This window comes from Terrapene carolina, unplaced genomic scaffold, assembly GCF_002925995.2.
Source record: "Terrapene carolina triunguis isolate 2854851 unplaced genomic scaffold, T_m_triunguis-2.0 Scaffold88, whole genome shotgun sequence".
In the NCBI taxonomy this organism is placed as follows: domain Eukaryota; kingdom Metazoa; phylum Chordata; order Testudines; family Emydidae; genus Terrapene; species Terrapene triunguis.
In genome coordinates this window covers 14657942-14680637 of record NW_020664439.1, presented here as the reverse complement: position 1 = coordinate 14680637, position 22696 = coordinate 14657942, and the positions used below count along the sequence as shown (strand labels likewise).

The 22696-nt window shown below is 40.8% G+C and overlaps 1 protein-coding gene across 3 annotated transcripts in view; it reads left to right on the top strand.

Annotated features, from left to right (window-relative positions):
• The window catches only part of DOCK10 (dedicator of cytokinesis 10), a 194104-nt gene that overhangs the window by 75231 nt on the left and 96177 nt on the right, over positions 1–22696 (top strand). For 2 of the 3 annotated variants that reach the window (XM_029911090.1, XM_029911091.1), the window contains exons 1-2: positions 17936–18046; positions 21016–21138. In XM_029911090.1, the coding sequence (XP_029766950.1) occupies positions 17975–18046; positions 21016–21138 (195 nt within the window). In that variant the 5' untranslated portion in view covers positions 17936–17974. Of the gene's footprint in view, positions 1–9715; positions 9900–12140; positions 12227–13515; positions 13600–15583; positions 15740–17824; positions 18047–21015; positions 21139–22696 lie in introns of those variants that run through there. The other variant, XM_024195224.2, reaches the window with a different exon arrangement.

Sequence of the window (22696 nt, the reverse complement as noted above, 5' to 3'; positions counted from 1 at the left end):
GCTCTGGTCCTGCAGTAGGATCTATGTGGGAAGACATTTACATCTATGCAGAATCCCACTGACTGCAATGAACTCCACACTAGCATGAGGCATAGCCTGTGTGGATGCCACTGAAGGATCTGGGACTAACATTCTCATAAGTACTGAGATAATGGAGGATCTTAAAGAGGGCAGGCATGCTAAAGCCTGCCTTAGTCCTAGGGCTGGTCTACACTAGGGGGGGGGGATCGATCCAAGATATGCAACTTCAGCTACACGAATAGCGTAGCTGAAGTCGAAGTATCTTGGATCGAATTACCTGGGTCCAGACGGCACGGGATCAATGGCCGCGGCTCCCCCATCGACTGCGCTACCGCTGCTCTCTCTGGTGGAGTTCCGGAGTCGATGGTGAGCGCGTTCGGGGATCGATATATTGCATCTTAACGAGACGCGATATATTGATCCCGGATAAATCGATTGCTACCCGCCGATACGGCGGGTAGTGAAGACGTACCCCTAGACTGATATCTTGGTAAGACATTTGCACTGAAAATCTGTGGTTGTATTTCTGAAGGTTACATCTTTAAAATCTACTTTTGTCGCCAACTACTTTTTCCTGTGTTTCAATCTGATTTCTTTTTCTTGACAAGAAGTAGTTTCTGATAAGAAACTGCCCTGGTTGATCTAGCATATCATGCTGCCATGTAGAGGGATTTGAGTTTGGCACATATCTCTGGTCGATTACTCGTGAATCAGGAAAGGCTGGGAATGTTTCAAAGGCAGCTCAGCTTCTGGAGTAGAGTGCAGAACAGCTTCAGTTTGGAGTTGCTCTGAAACAAACCTTTCTGGCTGACTCACTGAGGTCCTTGACCACCTGTAGCTCTTCGTGGTTGGAAGGATAGGTTGTTTTGACACAGGGCCTTTGAAGTGGGAAAGAATGGCAGAAAGTGGATGGAATTCACCCTGATGACAAATGCGAGCTCAAAGTTCCATATAGCACTTCAGCCCACATAGTTTCACTAGCTGTGCAGATGGCTATCACGTGTGGGACTCACCCCTGCGGTGCCTCCTGCTGGTCGTCTCAGGAATTAGCTCTTTCATAGCCTTGGGGCGCCCTCTTCAGGCCGGTGTTCCGCTGCCGCTGGCCCCCGTGTCCCTCCCAGGACCCCGGTGCCCTTTTGTCTGGAGTGCTGCCCCCTGGCAATACCCCCACACTCTGCCTCTGGGTCTCCCCTCTCTGGGGAACCCCCAACCCTCTAATCCCCACTTTGCCTCAGTCTGGGCTACTGCCAGTCATCACCAAGCCCCCGCTCCCTGGGGCAGACTGCAGTGTAAAAGCCACTCATCATAAGCAAGGGGGTTCGGACCTGCTGCCTTCCTCTGCCTCCCAGTACCTCTGAGGGCCTAGGACCGGGCCCTGCAGCCTGAGGAGTTGCCAGCCTGGAGCTCCCCTGCTCCTCTGGCCTTTCCCCAGCCCTGCTTCACTCTAGTACCCTTTAGGACTCGGGCAGCTAGGTCCATCTCCCTCCTCTGCTAGAGGGAGACTCTGCCAGCTCCTGGTTCACTGGCCTTTTATAGGGCCAGCTGTGCCCTGATTGGGGCGTGGCCCAGCTGCGGCTGCTTCCCCAATCAGCCTAGTAGCTGCTTTCTCCCAGCCACAGCCCTCCCCAGGGCTACTTTTAACCCGTCCCGGGCAGGAGCAGGTGATCACCCCGCTACAATGGCTATCCGTTGTCCATGTGCAGTGCAGACTGGTTCTCTGTACCAGCCTGGCATAAGGCAGTATAAGGACAGGCATATAGAGACGTAATGAAATCTGTCATTGTGAGACTCCAGTGACATGGAGGGGCAGCAGCCTTGCCAGTTGAGTCTAACACAGCGGTCCCTGATTGGGAATATGGGAATCCCTGTACATTTTATCTGTGTAAAGGCTTGGGCAGAAGGTCTTGAAGTGGATTTCAGTCTGAATGAGGGAATCCTGACAGATCCACCCCACTCCAGAAAAAAAATATAAAACATCTATAGTTATAAATAAAGCATGAGGCCTTAAATGTATTGCAGCCTCTACATAGGCCTGCGAGTCCCCAGGCTCCAGGCCAAGGACAACCGCTGCTACCCGGATATCAGAAGGCAGGCAAATTATCTCAGTCAAGTCTGAGTTGCAGTCAGCTGGCCCTCATGTAAACCCCAATCCCAGGTAGACATTGGTTAAAGGCAGTCAACTGCACTATCCGGGTCTGATGAGCTAGTGATGCAGGCTGAGTTCCATCGGAGGCACTGCAGTCAATATCACCAGGCTACCCTCCCCCTGCACCTACGTGTTGAGCAAGAAGAGAGAGAGAACAGTGCCCCTCATGAGAGCCTTCAGGGCAGATCCATAATGATTCAAACAACCTTTACGTTCCCGCCACAGTGAAAAATAAAAACGTTGCTACTCAAGAGTAAGCTAGTCATTCCCTGCTATAGCCAAGAGTATCAAATATACAATACAAAATTGCTAAATTTCTCAGTGCCCATACCAAGTAAGTGTGCAGTAGTGCACATACAAAGCACATATCTCCACAGTTATTGCATTCTTTAGCAATTCTTGCAGTCATGTAAAGCTTGCTTTTATTACACACTGTGTGGGCAAAATGATTTGGCTATGTGTCTTTGAAGATTGAGCCATTGAATACATCTGTGGAAAAGAATGAAACGTTCCTTGGGGGACAACATAATTGCTGGAGGAAAATGAAAGGTTACAGAAGAATATTGATATTTTGACATACCAAAAGCCAAAACCAGTCACTTTCATATAGCTTATTGTAGTAATGTAAAGCCTTTCACCTGTTGTTATTTCTGAAAGGATAAAATAGAAGCTTTTTTAAATAAATAAATGGGGCCCAATATGCTGTCTACAGCGTGGATTTTTATCTCCGAGATCAAGATATATCAGGAATCTAACTGATGTTTTATTTTGAAGATGTGTGGTGAGAGAGTGCATTCAGGGCTGTTTAGTTACTGTCAATTACCAACTCTCTGTTGTTAGGTGATGTTTTATGTTCTTCATCTGTGCTTGTGAATTGGTGCTGCCCCATTGGTGGCATGAGTTTGCCAAGTGCCTCAATGTTCAGAAGGCTTAAGAAGGGATGTTTTGTTCCAGTTTGCTGTGACTGTGTGCTCTTCTTAGAGACAAGCCTCAATCAGAACTTCAGAGTTAGCCCCCAGTACCCATACCACCAAAATAGTTTTGGATTTGGGTCACATCCAAAATCAGAATGTGTCCCTTTTCCAGGTCCATTTCAGAGGCAGTCCATGATAGCAGAAATCACAAGAAGAGTGGATTTTAAGAGATGTCTGGCATTCTGGTCTAAATCTTAAAAGAACAGGGCAGGAGACTGACACCTTTGAATTAGACCTGCATAATCTCCAGCTTCTGGCCACAGGCTCTGAGTTTCTGACTCTTGCCTACTCCCTCAATCACCAGCTTTTCTGTCAGCTGTCCAGAGCCTTTGGTTATATCCCTAGATTTTTTTTTTTTTTTTTACGTCTTGTCCATCTTTGGAAGCCAATCTCTCTAGCTGCAATTGATAGCCCAGGGCAATTGATAGCCTGGTGGGCGGCTGCAGCACAGGGAACTTAGGGGAGCTGATGCGGGGGCTGCCGGTCCACCCTGGTTACAAGCTCCCACCAGCTAGCTGCAACGGGCTGCTCTTCTTGCAAGCAGTGGACAAAGCAGGTGACTGCCAAACAATGTTAGAAGGGAGCATTGCACAACTTTAAATGAGTATGTTCCCTAATTGATCAGCAACGTGACAACAAAACAACGTTAACCGGGACGACTTTAAGTGAGGAGTTACTGTACTCATGAGCTATCCACACTGCAGAAAGGAGGGAGTCTTAGGATGGCAGCAGTGCAACAGCACCAGGAAAATCATCAATCTTTGTTCCCCACCACCACTCACAGGTGAGGGGAATGGATGAAAAGGACAAAACCTGGTGTAAAGCTGCAGTAAATGAGAAGGAGTGGGTCCAATGAGTGTAAGTAATTATGCATTTCTAAGTTTGAGGGAGGCTCAGGTCCTGACTCTCCTCCCCCCTAAATTAGTTTCACACCATTGTAACCTCATTGACTGCTGTTAAGTAACTCCTGAGTAACTGAGGAGTTACTCTGAGGCTACGTCTTCACTACCCGCCTGAATCAGCGGGTAGAAATCGATCTCTCGGGAATCGAATTATCGCGTCTCATTGGGACGCGACAATCGATCCCCGAATCGACGCTTGTACTCCACCAGTGCAGGTAGGAGTTAGCGCCGTCGACAGGGGCGCCGCGGAGGTCGATTTGCCACCGTCCTCACAGCGGGGTAAGTCGGCTTGGATACGTCGAATTCAGCTACGCTATTCGCGTAGCTGAATTTGCGTATCTTAAATCCCCCCCCCGCCCCCCCGTAGTGAGGACGTAGCCTGAGTAACTGAGAGGAGAATGAGGTTTTGAGCTGGTGTAGCATACATGTTGAAAAGGCCAGAAGTCAGTGGAAATAACACCATCTCTTAACTAAATTAGATTCACCTCTATAGCAACCCTGTGATTTTAGGGGAATCATCCTGTGGGCATTGGGCTAAGCCTTGTATTTCACTGCTCTCTCATCTTTGGATTCCTATTTCTGAATCTGAGATTTCTTCCAGAAGGAAATATTACTGAAATTCAAGTGTTGAAGATATCTACATTTTAAGTCGCAGGCCAAATTTCTATAGTGTAGGGGCAATAAAGAAGCAAATGGAGAAAGGAGGCATTTCTTTCTATTACTGGCTACACAAGAAAATATGTAGATATAGACTTGAATCAAAGACTTGCACTGGATTTCATCTGCCTGCCAGGACTTTGAAGTGCATATGGAAAAGTGGATAGTAATGTTTTCCTTCCTAATGTCTTTAAGATTCAGCATGTGAGTTGTATTGCTCTTTTAGATCAAGTCTGATAGCATTATATTATCTCATTTAAACATCTTAGCAGAGGCTGTAAAGGAAAGTGCATAGTACAGACAACAGATGCGTTCATTTTAATAATCTTTGTTCTCTTTTTCACAAAAGAAAATTGGAAGGTGATTTCTTCTCTATAGATCCCACATAACCTACTTACATGGATATTTAGTGTACCAGGACTGCACCTGTAGGAGGCAGCCTCTGGTGTGAGCAACTATTTAAAAGTATTACCAAGATTCTCAGTCCAGTTTTATTCATCCTTTAGGTAATGGCCTCTTCTTACTAAATGATGTAATTTACCTGGTTCCTTAAAACAGGCTTCACTGCTTTTAGCTATTCGCTTATATGAATTTTAACTCCTACTGAGAGTAGAGCACATATTTCAGATTTCATCTTGCTGGCATATGGTGCCAGGTGTCACTGTTCAGGGCAACTGCACCTGTATTTCACCTCAATGGTCCAGCAAGGGCACCTACTCTTAGGCTTCCAACTTTGCAGCTGTTGCCTCTCCTGGGTGGTGACCAACATCCCCCTCCCTTCTGCCCAGGATATTTCCAGGTTGCATAATTTCCTGTCTGTGCTGGGTTATTCAATAGAGGCAGGCTGCCAAAGCATACCTGCTTGCTTTCTCTTTAGAGACGGTTAACAGGTGTAATTGCTAAAATTATAAGTTACCACATAGCTCTTCCTATGCAAGCCTATTTTATCCTTAAAGTAAAAAACATTACAGAGACTACATATTAAAAGCAATAAAAGAACCTACACACATGCTAATCAGCTTACCATGGGTCAGCCCAACTCTAACATGGGTTCCAGCTGGAGCAGTTCTTCAAATCCCCACCCAAGGGGATTCCTTGTGGTAACAAGTTCATCAAAGCTTCTGCTCAGAACAGGCACACAGTCTTATGGAGCCTCAGTAGGCCCAGTCTTTTGCAACCCTTTTCAGCAGACTAGGGCCTGTCCATTTGCTGGCTCAGGAAGAAGGCCCTGAGGCAGTGTAAAACCAGACTATTCCTCCAAAATTCCTTTCTTTGCCTGTTGGTCCCTGGAGAATCCAGTTTGAACTAGTATAGGCACACCTCTCCAGGGGGTGGCTTCAAAGGTTGATAATGGAAGAAGTACATTAGCATCCCCTTCTCTGCTAGAGAAGGTACATAAAATGCCACAATAACACATACACAATTGCATTTTGAATGCAATTAAAAGGGCTGGAGCACCTATGGGGAAAAAAATAGCAATTAGCTGATAAGGGCCCGCCAAACAGCTGATTGGAGGCACCACCAAACAGCTGTTTGGCAGCTGGGAGAGGTACTTGAGGGAGAGTGGAGAGCAGTGAGTGGGCCAGGACCTCAGGGAGTGGGTGGAGCGGTAGGTGGGAAGAGTCAGAGTGTGGGCGAGGCTTCAGGGCAGAGCACTCTCGGGGAAAAGAAAAACTCAGCGCCTATGAATCCTACGTCAATAAGACTCAACTGAATTCAGTAAAGTTTATCTTAATTCCGTAAGGTTTGTTCAGGGGTATTACAGGATATTGTCAGTCTATCACACCAAGCACCCATGAATGAGCTGTTACAAAATGCACATTCTGGAACCCTTTTCTTATTTTTTTATGGCTTCTATCAATAGTGTTTAACAAAAATGTGTCTATACCTCTATTCTAAGATTTTTTTCTCCCCGTGAGAATTTTTAGAGTTTGAACATTTTTCTTGTACCAAATCAACAACAGAAGAAAAAAACTAGAAAATTTTCACAATCAGTAAACCTGGAAAAAAATCAGTTTGGTAATGATGAGAACTTTTTTTAGATTTTGGCCTTTTTTTATTTATATTTTTTCATTAAATTTAGATTTAACGTCCCAAACTGGGACGTTTCAGTTTTGAATAATCAGAATTTTCTGATGAAAAAATGTTTAATCAAAAATTTCCTGACCAGTTCTAATTACAAAGCTATTCCTCAAAGAGGGAATCCAAACCATCAGACAGAGTTTCCAATTCAATCACATTACATCTATTTATGCCAGCTAAAACTCTGATCTCATATTCATAACTCTAGCTCTCTTACTTAGAAGAACATTGTGCTGTAACTTCACAAGCTGGTTAACTTGAGAGCTACTCTTAGAAAACAATCGAGAGGTCTTATCATTCTATGCAGTGGGAAATAATTATGATGTATAGAGCTATAGAACTAGCATGACACAATCATCCGATTTAATTAGGGCTAGTAACTGAAAAAACCTCAGACTTAAAATCGTCAGGTAGCAGGGATGCATGGATGAAATCTACAGGGTTCTTCGATATCACTTTACGGTCAGCTGGATCAACCATGACTTAATTTTTGTTAATGACACTTTCTGAAATACTGAAAACAAATGAGTGAGCTTTGACAGCTATAGTAAATGGTTACAAATGGTTTATTATGAAGAAGGGCCATCCTGGTATGAGATCTCTTTGAAGTTTAAGAGAATGTAATAGAAGAGTGTTAAAACTGATGTTATAAGAGTATCACATAAAGTCTCACAAATTTGATAAATGTGAAGAGAGAAATGTACTGTATTAGCATTAGAGGATCATGTAATTTAATTCAATTTCACCAAGCTATTTCATTAACTAAAGAGCTGTTAGTGCTCATAACTGGGCCTGATGCATTAAACATTTACTGCAAGTACATCATGATGATATAGACCAGTTTTAAGTCTGGTTGCCATTACATTGGGAATTGATTTTTTTTAACCTTCATTTAAGAAAGATATAGCTTTCTTAAAATTAAATTTCTTTAAAATTACCATTCAGTTTTCTCATCTTAGAATGACTCTAATATGCTCACCAACAGCATCTTGTGCTTTTCCAAAAAGCCATTTCAAAATGTGGTGACTGGTAATATCTCATCAGAATTTCCATTGTCTTCTTTCCACGAAGGGGAATATGTATGTTTGCAATGGTCAGTTCTTCCAGTCTTCTGGAGAGATTTGTTGGTTGATTTCTTATCCTCATATTAACAAAATTGTCCAGGAGTTGTGTAGAAAAATGGTCAGACAATATACCTATGTTTTTTCCATGGAATCTTTGAATTTCCTTAAACAGTCCTCTGTTGGGGGAGCAATCTAATTTAAAGGCTATCCAATGCTTATGGTTCTGTAAATAATATTTAACTGCAAGAAGAAAGAATGAAGAGGAATGGTACAATTTACTGCCTGTATTAGATTAATAATTGGCCTCAATTATGCAATTGTCACAAAGCCATTTATAGAGAGAACAAACTGTTCTGGAAGAAGGAAAGAAGAGATAGTGGTTCGAGAGGCACAGTCTCTTTTATGGCTGTTGGATGTACACAGGGGACTTCAAATGGGACTATTTGTGTAAGATAATTTTCACCAACATGAATAAGGGTTCTGTATTCAGGTCCTATTAGTGAAATCCATTCAGACATTTTAATCTTTCAAACTGGAATTTAGCTTGCACTTTAAAAGTGGATTGAGAAGAGGAGAAATGTTATTTGAGCAGAGATTAAAGTAAAGTGTTCTCTCTGTGAAAGCCTGCTCTGAACACAAAGTCTTTGGATGTTATGTACTGCCATAAAAAAACAGCTTATAAGGAATACAATGGAGTTGGCAGGCAGTTCAGTAGCCTTGTAGAGATTAATCATTCATATTTTGTTTAATACTTTTTTTCACAATAATGTTGGTTGGATTAAATTAAGTCAGTGTTCTAGATTCTTCCTCTGGTTCTTTTCTGTTCTAAGCATTGTGTTATTTATTCATGAGGTGTAACTGCTTCACTACTTCTTTGAATATTCCTAGAGCCCTGCAAATCTGTGGATATCTGCTTTATATCTGCAGATATCCACGGACCGTGTTTGCAGATCGCGAATGGACGCGGATCCAAATTTTATACACCTTAGTACTATAGTTTGAGGACTCAACAATATTAATGTGTGAGAAGAACTGAAAAGCGTAGGGAAAATAGTGACTCAAAGAAAAGAGCAGAAGTAGGAAGACTCAACGACCTTGTTCCCAGTGCTCTGACCCTCAGCAGTTGTGGCGGTGGAAAAAGAACAAAGGGGCTCGTCACTTTTCTAACTTCGTTAGTTGCTCTGGAACTAGTCAGCAGGTTCACATAGCTGGTAGCATTTGTAAACGTCTTGAAATGGGAGACAGCATGAAACAGGTGATTCATCATAAGAAGCAGAACCTTTGACATCGGCGTCACTAGTTCAATTTCAGCCCCATTGGTGGTGACTGAATACTCTTACCATGTGGTGGTTGTTTGATGGAATGAGTTTGGTGGAGCCAGTCCAGTTCCTAGTGAGCAAATATCCACATCACAGAAACTACATTTAATACTAATTGGTACCCTTCTGGTGGTCTCAACAGAATGTTGTATGACTGAATGGGTATGGCAGACTTCAGCTGTAGCGATGGTCTCTCCAGACAGCACTGAAACACAAAACAATGTTTAGCACTTGTATAGTGCTTTTGTCTTCAGAGGGCTTTAATTATTTATCACATAAGTTACAACCCACATGTGTGATACTGTAGGCAAGTACTACCAGAAATTATGTAGGAAAGCTACACTGCCCATGGTATAGCAGTTTTATAGCTAAAAGAGGACTTCAGTCTCCTGGTGAGCAAAGACAATTTTCATGAACATTAATATCACAAAATTTGTCATTTGTGTTTTATTTTTTAATGACACTAAACATTCCACGTGATTATTTTCAATAACTTTTGAAAATAGTTCCTGTCTTCAATTTAATTTTTTTTTTCTTTTTGGTACAACAGAATAGCAGGCTTAGGAAACATGCCTTTGAGCTGAAAATGAATGACCTGACATACTTTGTGCTGGCAGCTGAAAATGAGCAGGATATGGATGACTGGATTTCCACTCTCAACAAAATCCTGCAAATAAATCCGGAGGGGACCATTCAGGAGAGGAAAAGCGCAGATCTCACAGATATTAAATTTGGTAAGAATTAATATATTTGCATTGCTTTTTGTGTGAATACAAAAAATGCATCTTCAGATTTTGGTATCAGATTGTTTTAACTGCCAGCATCTTTGATGGATTCTGCACCCAGAGCAGTATCGATTTTTGACAGAATGGCTCCAAAGCTTTTACATTGACTGAAAGTATCAGTTAACTCTTGGGGGTAATTTTCAAAGGGCTACGTGGAGTTTAAGCAGCACAGCTCCCAGTAAAGCAGTGTGAGTCATGTGACAGCCTTGCACATGTAGCTCTATATAAATAAATTGAGTCTTGCCTGTCGGTCTTCCATTTAATGTGTTTATGTGTATACTTTGTGACTTGCTGTACTGATATTGTCTGAAAGATTTAAGGAATTTTAGTTTGGAGAGGTCAGTCAGTATTTTTTTTTATTTTTTGGTTTTTACATTTTTTTCCTGTTTTTATTTATTTATTTTACTTCTGGAAGAAATGCAAAATCCCAGCTGTTATAAGTTTCCATTTTGATGGAGGCTTAATGCATTAATATGTTAGCATTTTATTTCCGGCCATTGTGAATGAATTTGTGTATTGATGCCCTTTCGCTATGTGACAACACTCTCTTGGCCAACACACCAGGGATTGAACCAGGCACTTTCAGACTTAAAAGCATAAGCTAAAGCTCTAGAGCTGGGAGTGGGTAACAACTAATATCCCCTGTATATTGCGCATGAAGGGAGAGGTGTAACACACTCACCAGTAGGTTACTTACTCTTTTGGTTCAAAGAAACCTTGTCCCAAGTGTCGAAGGCCATGGGTTCAAATTTCAGTGAAGTCACCACTTATGTGATGACCACCCTTTTCACTGGTATACCAGAGATTGAACCAGGAACCTAAAAGCATAAGCTGCTACAGCTTGAGCTAAAAAGCCACAGATCAGTACCTGGAGGCTCTAACAAATAGCACTGGGAGGATATTTTCTGATGGAACATTTTTCCACTGGAAAATACCAATTTGTCAAAATCAAAATGTTCCCTGGGAGTGAGTTGATTGTGATGTATCTTCCAACAGAGGAAAGGAAGGTTTTCTGTTGGAAACCTGCCAGCTAACTGTCCCACTTTTTGGCAGCCTACCTGGTGGACTGCCAGTCGGAGTTGTGAACCCAGGACTTCCATTGTCCATGGCTCTGGGGCAGCGCACAAGGCAGACTGTTTTGGAGCCATGGACTCCAGGACTTCCAAGCTCCCTGCAGCGGAGCCAGGACATGTAAGCTCTGGGAGACCTGGCTAGAGCACTGCAGTAAGGGACCCTTGTAAGCCCTGGAAACTTTCAGGGCTTCCCAGTTTCCTGCAGTGGAGTTGGGAGCCATGGCTGAGCTGAGAGCCTTGGTGCTTGGACTCCCAGATAGCATTTCATTTTGAAATTTTCAAAATGAAATGTTTTGATTATTTCAAAACATTTTTTCTCAGAATTTCCCTTTTGTGGGAAATTTTGAAAATTTCTACTTTTCATTCCTAAAGAGAACAAATTTATTTTTGAAGGTTTTTGGAATTTCTCATCAAAGGGAAATTCCAACTTTTAACCAGTTCTAGTAGTAACTCATATCATCTGCACCACAACTGGCTAAACCACCAAGGGGAAACAAAAATAAAAAAAGGATCTTCTGCAATTGGAGAATTGCAGAGCTACATAGAATGATTCTCTACAGCTCCCCATTCTGGATTTATTTGTCTACAGCAGATAACCTTTTGGAGTTTTTGGAGCCTTAGGACTTGGTTCCCAGCTGGTGTAAATCCATCACTTGGAGCTACACCAGTTTATAACAACTGAGGATCTGGCCCATAAGATTAGAGTAAGTCCACTCTGCTACCTCAAGAGGGATGGAGAAAAGTGAAAAGGCCCCTTCATTAGGAGCATTATTATCTATTATATATGCAGTGCTCATAAATATACTAGATGCTTCACAAAACAAATACAGACATGACCCTTGCCCTGTAAAGAATAACATCCAATTTTAGTTATGGCAAAATAAGAGGCAGTAACAAATAATAGTGGGAGATGGGGTTGGGAAGGACAGGGATCACGGTGATAAAACCACTCTGTTAAACAGTTATAGAATGTGTATATCTTGATAGTTCCCTAGCACTAAAAGTGACAAAATATGGAATACAAATAAATAGGATGTGAATTGGATTTTAAACCTGGAGGTTAATTGCAGGTGTAATACAAATCTTAGTCATTCTCCATAATGGTTTTCTTTTTAAGATTATGCAGACGTTTCAGAGAATTATGATTGCCCACAAGAGGAGACTGATTCTTCGGAGAACACCTTACACCCAGACTTCGCAAAAGTAATAAACCTGACATTTTACTATGCTGTGCCAGTATAAAGTACTGTATGGGTCACATGTACCAAACAATTCCTAAGATGATTACGAACATAAAGAGATGTTTAAAAACTCAGCACATGTCATTTTGTGTTTTAAGGCCATGACAAAGCAAAAGAGGAAGTGGTTCTGTTATTTTCTATTAGAGCTCTTGGGAGTTTTATCTGAAACAGAATAGCTTTCAACCATAAGTAACGCTAAGAGTTTTCGGGCCATATTGTCCCCTAAAGTAATTCAGCGTAGCTCCTTTGAAGTCAATTTATTCAAGAAGTATTCATTCTCTTGTCTATTCAGCATCACTGAAATAGGAAACTTTGCCCCCAAGGAGGCAAGATTTCCTATATTGCCTGCAGAGTTCCAAGGAAACTGGCTGTGTACTGCTGGTTATCTTATCTAATTTCACTGAAAGTTGCCAGTAGTGTTGGGGAGAAAGGAGTATGTTTTTTTTCTCTGAGACTGTGGCATAGACTTCTCCATAAAGATGAGCTAATTTAAAAACAGACAAACAAATAAACACACACAGAAAGTGAATGGCAGCTACTTTTTGGTTATTTACCGTAACAAATGGCTAAAAAGCTATGATAAAAATATTATGTTGAGCTATTTTAAATTAATGCAACTGGCTTATGATTGACTATCTGATCTATTATCTAATGTACATCACCATGACAAATTTATCTAAAGTAGATGATAATATGATACGTATAAAGGACCAAAGTCTGCCCAGATATATGGGTGTCTAACTCCCCAGTGACTTCAGTTACGAGTGGCACATGAATCCGAGGGTAAAATTTGATCCAGGTCGTACTGTGTAATGTGCTTATGAAGCAGATTGACCTGAAATTTTCAAAATAATATTAAAGTATCACTGAATTCATATGTTTGAAAAAATGGAATCCAAATGTCTGTTTTGTTTTTAGATAAATTAATCAGCACATATTGGCACAGGAGACTGATAGTTAGAAGTTTGGGTTCTATTCCTGGCCCATCACTGTGATGCTTGGGCAAGCTGCTTAAGCTCTTCATACCTTAGTTTACCTATCTGTAAAACCGAGATAAAATGCATCTACCTTACAGGGATGTGAGGTTTAATTAAAGTTTAAGACACTTTGGGCTCCTCAGATGATAGCTACTATCAAAATAAAAAGTATTATTGTTCTAAATGAAGCATCAATAATTTTTCTAAGTTTTACCAACTGTATCTGGAAAAAATGTCTGTATACAGAAGACTAACTTATTAATTATTGCCACAGTACATCATGGAAACAGAAGAAACAGTGAAAGCTTCTCGAAATATGGAACGACTAAATCTGTTCTCCCTAGATCCTGATATAACTGTAAGTGAGAATTTTCTGTTTTAGTTTCTAACAGTATTCAAGATAGAGAGGCCCAAACTGATTTGGGTACCAAAAAACACCAGGGTTGTTTAGAGGTCAGCAGGCAGGTTGAGTACTTGCCTATGCAACAGTATTCCACATCTGTGTTGAACACTATTTGGAATGTTGCATCTTCTCCCCACAAACAGTGTTTGAGGTACCCATCTTGGTGATGGTTGCTGCTGATTTGTTGATTATGTAGCATTATTTGTAGCTGATCTGCTTTTTAGATGAGTGGCATTAAAAACTAGGGATGGGTGAATATCAAAAATGTTTCAATTTTGCTTCCACTTGAAGTCAGTGGCAAAATATTATTGACTTCAAGAAGAAACTGCACTGGGACCAAAGCTTGGTTCAGCTGGGATAAGAATACCAAAGTTTAGTTCCTTCTTTGAACTATGTCTCAACCTCCTGAATCTCCCAAACTGGACTGAAAATCTCACAAGAACAGGCTATCTCAAGATTCCTGGTACTTCCTCATGGGCTGGAAACACTACAAGAATAGCATTTTTCATGGTTATTCCCTATTTTGGCTTTTACTGCAAAGATGCATACAGCTATCTATTCAAGTGACATCATCATAGGACCTAATCACATCAGCCACGCCATCAGGGGCTCGTTCACCTGCACATCTACCAATGTGATATATGCCATCACGTGCCAGCAATGCCCCTCTGCCATGTACATTGGCCAAACCAGACAGTCTCTACGCAAAAGAATAAATGGACTCAAATCTGACATCAGGAATCATAACATTCAAAAACGAGTAGGAGAACACTTCAACCTCTCTGGTCACTCAGTAACAGACTGAAAGGTGGCAATTTTGCAACAGAAAAGCTTCAAAAACAGACTCCAACGAGAAACTGCTGAACTTGAATTAATATGCAAACTAGATACCATGAATTTAGGCTTGAATAGAGACTGGGAATGGCTGAGCCATTACACACATTGAATCTATTTCCCCATGTTAAGTATCCTCACACCTTCTGTCAAACTGTCTGAAATGGGCCATCTTGATTATCACTACAAAAGTTTTCTCTTAATTAATTAGCCTCTTAGAGTTGGTAGGGCAACTCCCACCTTTTCATGTTCTCTGTTTGTGATATATATCTCCTCTACTATATGTTCCATTCTATGCATCCGATGAAGTGGGCTGTAGCCCACGAAAGCTTCTGCTCAAATAAATTTGTTAGTCTCAAAGGTGCCACAAGTACTCCTGTTCTTTTTGATGGGAAGAAAAGTTCACCAAAGCTACTTAAGTAGCTTAGTTGGGGATTTGGAAGGTTTAGGTTGGTTTTAATTTATCTGAACATCTTTAGTAGCTTAATAGACATTAAACTTCAGGATTCAGGGCTTGTTACTTCTCTCATTGAATGGATGTTTTGCCAGTGATTTCATGGGGAGCAAGACTGGAAAAACAGCCACCTTTATGTTGTTGAGAAATAAAAACCTTTCCTAAAGCTGAAGTCAGTACATCCCTCATTCAAGTCAACTGAAATATATGGTGATATCAACATATATTTATCTTGCAACAGACTAGAGGTCTGAAATCTAATAGATGTCTGGAGTTACATTCTGTAGCGTTTTGGCTAAATTCATCTAAACAGAGAAATAAACAATTCAAATTGGTCTCCCTTTTTCAAATTACAAGAAATTGATCACCAAGATGCTGAACTGGAATTCAGGGGATGTAAATTCAGTTCTGAGCTCTGCCACAGACACCCTATGTGACCTTAGGCAACTTCTTTGCCTCAGCTGTTAATCTGTAAATTGGGGGTAATAATACTGTCCTTCCTTACAGGGGTTACGTGGAGATAGATCATTAATGTTTGTGAGGTGTTCAGATACTGCAGTGGTAGATGGTGCAGATAGAAATCTTATTTATAATGTTGGATTTCTTTGTATATACTACACATAAATAATCAGCCCAAATTGTTTATTCTAGGCCTCAAATCTTCAGAAAAAGGAGTTTCCAGGAACAGATTCAGTGATCAAACCATTTGAGGAAAAGGATGCAAAGAGGATCATGATAACTTGTAAATCCCTCAGTTTGAATCTTCAGGCTTGTGTGACTGAGAACGAAAACGATCCTATAACCAATGTAAGTTATGTATATTTCTCTGCATACGCATGTCTCTTTTCCTCAAGGATGGGACTCCTTAAGTCTGTATTACTGCTACAATAAGGAGGTGTGATGAAAGCCCCTTCTCCCATATTTCAAGCTTGCTCTTCCCTCTCCCTGTGTATATGCATTAGGCTTTAATCATGTACTTAGGGAGTTCTTAGACCAACATTCTGCGGTTAATAAATACATTGAATGTAGTAATAGAATATTTTGGAGGTATTGATTCTTTGTGGCGCTAAGTGCAATAGAAAGCAATCTGTGAATATCTAGGTCAGCCTTTTCTTCACTGTGCATTATGGCCCTGATCTAAAGCCCATTGGCATCAAGACTCCCATTGACTTCCGTGGGCCTTGGATCAGGTCCTATAAGCACACAACAAGTTGGTATCAATGTAGAGCGGGCAGCAGTCCATCTGATAAAGCACAGTGTTTTGTAATGCTAATGTGCTCCCTCCATTGTACAAAGTGGGGCCATAACCCAGTAACTCCTCACTCTGACTTGAGGAGATGTGTATATCTGTTGTGATGATGGAAGATTATTATTGTATTAAGATAGAAAATAGCTCTGGATCTATATACAAGCTAAATGAAAGTAGACAAACTTTCATTTTATTGATTAAAGGACTTACAGTCTTTATAAATCCATGAAAGCACAATAAATATCGAGGCACAAAAGTTAATCTATAATATCCTCCTCCCTCTCTTATTCTTGTAAAAAGAGAAAACCTAAACCATCAATGCACAACCCCTGGATCTTGTTATCTCCTGCTTTAAGTGGGAGAATTTCAAATATTTTATCAAATCCATTTTCTGGCAATTCAGCTTCCATCCATTACATATGAGACATTGATTTTTCATTTGCAGGTCACCACTACAGTGGGTGCATAGTCAGCATACAGTGGTCAGTATTTTTACAGCAGAATGAAAGCAGCAAGGGAAGTAAAGTAATGATGGTTGTAGCAAGGAAATGTAATAATTCAGTCCAGAACTATGAAAGCATAGAACTGATTATCTGCTAATGCACCCTGCATCCATAATTTCATGAAGGGTCAGATTCTCCTGTTCCACAGAGCGATGCAAAGCAGCTGTAAACTGTAATGACTGCAGCCAAGCCTCTTGTGTCAGGACATTTGTGAAATGTGTTTCTCAGGGGATCTGCTTGATAACCTTAACCCTTATCTGTGAACTTGTTGGTCTGCATATTTCTCATTCACATTTCTGATTTAGATGCCAACTGTACTGTCAAACCCAAGTTTTCAGAAATCATGAATCAGGCCCCCCAGACTCATGAAACTGGTTTAAAAATCCAATGAGATAAATGTTTGGTCTTTTTATTTGCATTCTGTTTTTTAAACCACAGTGTTCATGTTTTCATGCTTTTCTCTGCAGCCATGAAGGCTAGATACTTTTTTAAAAAATGGAATCTGAGATTTTGACCTAATCACTGAATTCTAGGAGCTGGCGCTTTAAAAAAAAACACCAAATATTGCAAGACTTGTGAGAAAACGGCAACGTTGTGTCAACAGAGTTCTTTATTGTTGTTACTGCATGCACATTTGCAAAGGGATGCTATAAAGAGAGAGATCATGGCAGTGCAGCCACTAGCCACATGTAGGAAGGTCTGGAGGCAAAGCACGCTGGCAGGAGCTCTTGGAAATATTTTTCTTGAGGTAGGCAGAGTGCCTCTTAGGTTGTAGGGAGAACATGAGTGCTACGACGTCCTCCCAAAGCGGTGCTGTGTTTGCTTTACCCTTTGTGATTCCAGCTCTGCTAACTAGCTTGAGGTGCAGGCAGAGCTATCACTATGCCCTACCTCTCCCAATCCTTTCTGGGGAGTCTAGCCCTGCAGGCAGAGCTAAAGTTGCAGCCCTGAAGTTCAAGGACTAAGAACATGTACTGCACCTGCACAGTGGTGCAAGGGTGGGAGAAATTTCTTGCACCCTACATCCTCTGGTGGATCTGCACAGTCTGGCACATGGGACATAGAACTGATAGGTTTTAAACCTCTTGCCTTCTGATAGTATTATATTTTAATCAAGTTGTTTCTGATTTTTATCTCTAGATTGAGCCTTTTTTTGTGAGCGTGGCTCTGTTTGATATCAGAGACAACAGGAAAATCTCTGCTGATTTTCATGTGGATCTGAACCACACCCTTGTTACACAGATGGTTTTAGGTTCCTCATCTTCATTGGAAAATGGCAATATTGAAACAATGGACACGAGTGAAGAAGAACCACCAGTGGTCAAGGGATTTCCAGAGACATGGTTGAAGTATCCAAAACAGGTACTTGATGCATGACTTGTCTCACTGATGTTTAAATGGGATTGTTCACACCACTAATGGTACTTGTGTTCCGTATGCACCATAAACATCCTAAACTGGGTTCTAATGGCTCCTTTGAAGCTGTCAGTATCTGTTATCTAGAGAAACCCATGAAGTGTGCAGCCATTTTTATGCTCAATCATTGACCTCTCCCAAACCAGCCAAACAAAATCACAACTTAAAAACTCATCTAGATGTCTGCATTACTCTCTAAGTTATGACACAGTCTTGTTATTGTAACTCTTGTCCTCCATTTACTCTCCATACCTGTTTTCTTTTCCATGTTATTAATTTATGTTACATCTGTTTTTAGGCTTTGATTCAGGAAAGCACTTAAGCATGTGCTTGGGAGATTTCCTGAATAGGGATGTTTTCCTGAACTGTTCCTAAGATTGTATGGTAATGGGACTATGTCTTCAGTAAGTTCTGTAATTCATCTTTATGCAAAAGGATGTTTGCCTTCATAGTCGGGCCAAATTCCAACATGAAGTATCACATTCTGACTCCAGAATTTCCTTATAATTTCAGTTGTAGATACTATTACACTCATGTATTAAACTGCATACTAATGAGTAAGTGTATGGCTGTGACCAAATTTCTTAAAAAATAGGCATCTATGCTATCTCATTAGACACATTTTTTAATGGAAAGAAAGCTCCCTGGTTACCTGGGATATCATAGGGTTGCCCCAGTAGTATATGTAGTAGAGATGGTCAGAAACTCAATTTTTTGCCATAGAAAATTCTGTAAGAAAAATCTCCTTTCAAAAATTTTCAACCAAAAAGTGTTGGGTTTTCTAAAGGAATTTTCAACATGACATGAAAGAAGGTTAATTTTGTTTCATATCAAAACAACATTTAAAAATGAAAACTTTCATTTAGTTTTGAAATGTCAAAGTGATAAAACATTTTTCATTTTATTTCAACTTAAAATATCATTTCATTACATTTTTATTTCTGGAAACTGAAAAATTTAAACTTTCATTTTTTGTTTTTTAAATTAAATTCTTTTTATCCTTTCTCTCACTTTGGTACTTTTCCCTCCTTTGTCCAATGGGAAATGGAGGAGAAGGTAAAGAAGTGTGTGAAAGTGGGGAAAGCACGAATTTTCAAGCTTTTTTTATTGTTTTCCAACTGGAATCCAAAAACTGAAAATAGATTTTTTTTTTATTTCCCAAACTTAAACAAAACAATATTTTAAATCAAAATGAAACAAAACATGTCATTTCATTTTAGTGTTGATTTGAAACAACATTTTTTATTTCCAATTTTCCAATTAGAAAATCAAAAATAATCCTCAAAATTGATATTGTCCAGTGAATAGTTTCAATTTTAGCTACAGTTTTGTTTGAAATCAGCTCTGGTATGTTAGCATCCAGAAATACAGATTCCTCTGTATGTAAAGCAAAAGGGGAATCATAATGAAATATACAAATTATCTGATTTCTTGTATTGAAAATATATCACTCTGGTATCATATTCAATATTCTCATCTTACATATGTGTACATATCACAGAACAGATAACCAGTCAATATGAGCCCTTTCTGGGATTCCAAAGGAATTCAAAAGTGAGGCATTAATTAGACTTCCCCTTAAGTTCAGTTAGACTTCCTTAGTGCTGCTTATGTCCGCTCAGTGACTTGAGGATAGGTGTCAGATAAGCCTGCATGCTATAACCAACCCTCTTCAATGGTTATCTAGAAGAAATTTTAAGAGCCACTGATGGAATCCTACAGGATGGTGTACCCATCGGTGGTTGAAAAATTTGTCATCTGTGCTTTGCTGATGATGTTGACTGGATTGGATCATCGGAAGAAGAGGTGCAAACATTGCTAGAAAGAGTAGAGATGGAAGCAGAGACTGTTAGGTCTAAAGATATTACATGGAAAGACAAAGATGGTGGTGACATCCACATCTGTTGAAAAGTTGAAGATATTTCTACCCAAATTTGAGGAGACATTGGAGTGTGTTGAGCACTTCAAATACCTGGGTAGCTTGACCACATAGGATGCTGAACATAACTTAAAGGTCTGACATAAAATTGGAGTCACTCCTGCTGCCCTAGTGACATGCAGCCACATTTGGAGAAGCAAAGGTATTACCAGGAAGTGCAAAATGAAATTGCTGCAGTCTCTTGTCTTCAGCACCTCACTTTATGCGTGTGACACATCGACACTAAGGAACCAGGACATTAAGAGGCTTTCTGCCTTGTAATTGGAATACTGCAGGTGATTGCTGAGCATTAGCTATACCTCACACACGACTAACGAGGAGGTGATCGCCCAAATTTACAGCATAATTGGAGCGATACTGGATATCATCAAGATGATCAGACAAAGAAAACTTGAGTTGTGGGACATCTGGATGGGCCAGAGAAGTTTTTCAGGGATTGGTGCCAGGTGCGAAGGGCAGAGGGCACTCACGGCAAATTGGTTTGACGAGGTGGTTGACCGGATGAGATGCAGCATGGCACACTTCTGTGTGAAGACTGCAAAATGAGGAGGAAGATTGCTGGCCAGTGACTCCTGTGTATTGTGTTTACTGTTCATTGTGATGTGACTCTGTGGTTGCTTTGAACTATGTGAGAACATATGTATGTGAGTAACTCTAAGGGAGACTAACGAACCATAAAGGGTTTCAGGTCGTGTAAAAGATCTAACATTTACACATCATTTCTGTATTTGGTCCTGTGAGTCCAAACAAATAAACCTAAGTAAGCCTAAGGAAGTGAAGTCCTGGTGTGTCTGTTAGTGTAACATCTCCATTAAGGGGACTAGAAGAAAGTGCAAGATCCACCAACGCAGAATCCTTCTAGGTTCACTTAGGCTCAAACAGGAACTTCCTTTCCACCAGCTGGGGGCATTGACAATGTCTCCACTTGTTACAGAATTGTTATATGCTTATTAACTGTACTCTCTTTTATTTATAGGCTCTTTTCTCCATAAGTAACCCCCATTCTGAGATTGTTTTGGTGGCAAGAATAGAAAAGGTGCTCATGGGAAATATTGCCAGCAGTGCTGAACCTTACATTAAGAATCCAGACTCTAATAAGGTAATGCAATATAAACATAAATTGCCTCTTTGATTGTTCATGTAAATGTCCTCCTGTGGGTGGAAAACGCTGCACACTATATTTGCAAGGCTTACCAGTTTATGGATGCTTAATTGTACAAACTCAGTTAGGATCCTCTCCTATTGAAGTCAGTAGCAATATTCCTATTGACTTCAGTGGAAGTAAGATGAAGCCCTTAAACATGTAATGCAGGAATAAACTTAATATAGTAGATGAAGTTTGCATCAGGACATTTGGCAGTAGAACTGAGTTGGTAAACCCGTATTCTAGATGAAAGACTGTGTGATTATAATCTATGAATCCATTTGTTGTGTACTACTTGTGCCACTGTTACTCCAGTGGAGTGAAATTCACTGCCCCCAGCCCCATACAAAGCATAAGTAACTACCCTTTGAGAGGAGAATTAAGTGGGTGTTTGGGTCCAGCCATCCACACGCTCCAATCTAAAGGCAGGCAGCATGACTACATTGCCAATGCTGCAATGGGCTAAAATGACGACTGCTTCCATTATAAAGTGATTTTGGGACACCAGATCCTAGCTAGTCTCCCGCTACAGTCCCAAGTAGGCGGGTGTACAGTCTACTTCCATGGTGCACATGGGGTGCAGAGGCTTCTTTGTGGGTACGTCTACACTGCATCTGAGAGGTGTGATGCCCAGCGGGGGTAGACAGTTTCACGCTAGCTCAGCTGGCACCAAGCCTCTAAAAATAGCAGTGTGGACATTATGGTACTGGAATACCTCCCTGCTGCAATGTAGACATACCTTGTGTGGCCAGTTCACACTTGCCCTTCCTTCACACAAAGGTTTAAGAAGGGCTCTGTATGCCAAGGAGATATTCACTCACTCTGATATGTTGACTCTACATAATGATTAGGACATGAGTGTGTTGCACAGAGTGCCACAGCAGATTTGAGGTCCCCACTTTATAGGTTTCAGAAAATGTAATTTCAATAAACTGGGAGAGAGACACTGAAATTGTAAACGCCTAAAGGTACCTGCCATTGTACACATTTTCCTGACGTGTATTTTTTTAACTATTTCAGCAAAAAAAAATTCTTCTATTGGTCTGCCTGTACAATTTTAAACTCCATGGTTGATCTGCTACTTGAATTTACATGCACTCAAAATGCTTTCCAGACACTGAAGGGCCAAATTCTGCCTTGACTTAGGCCCTATGAAACCCCATTGATTTTAATGGGATTGCACAAATTATAAGGCATGACAGAATCCAGGTTGACATCTGCTGGCTGCACTAAGATATCCCAGCTCTGAGTCCAGAATATCAATCTTCCATTTAGTTAATTTAAACAAGAGCACCCTGGTACCATGGAAGGGATTAATTTGCAGGAAGAACATGTAGTATTTCCAATTCTGCCCTTTTCCAGTGGCTTCCACCAGAGGGAAGGGAAGACTACATTTCTTCAGGGGCTGCATAATAGACCCCCCAGCAGAGGTTGCTCAGAGGATGTACTCAAACAATGCATCCTTGGTTACCCTGTTCTCACCTCCTCCCATGCCCAGTGCCACCCCCTGCGA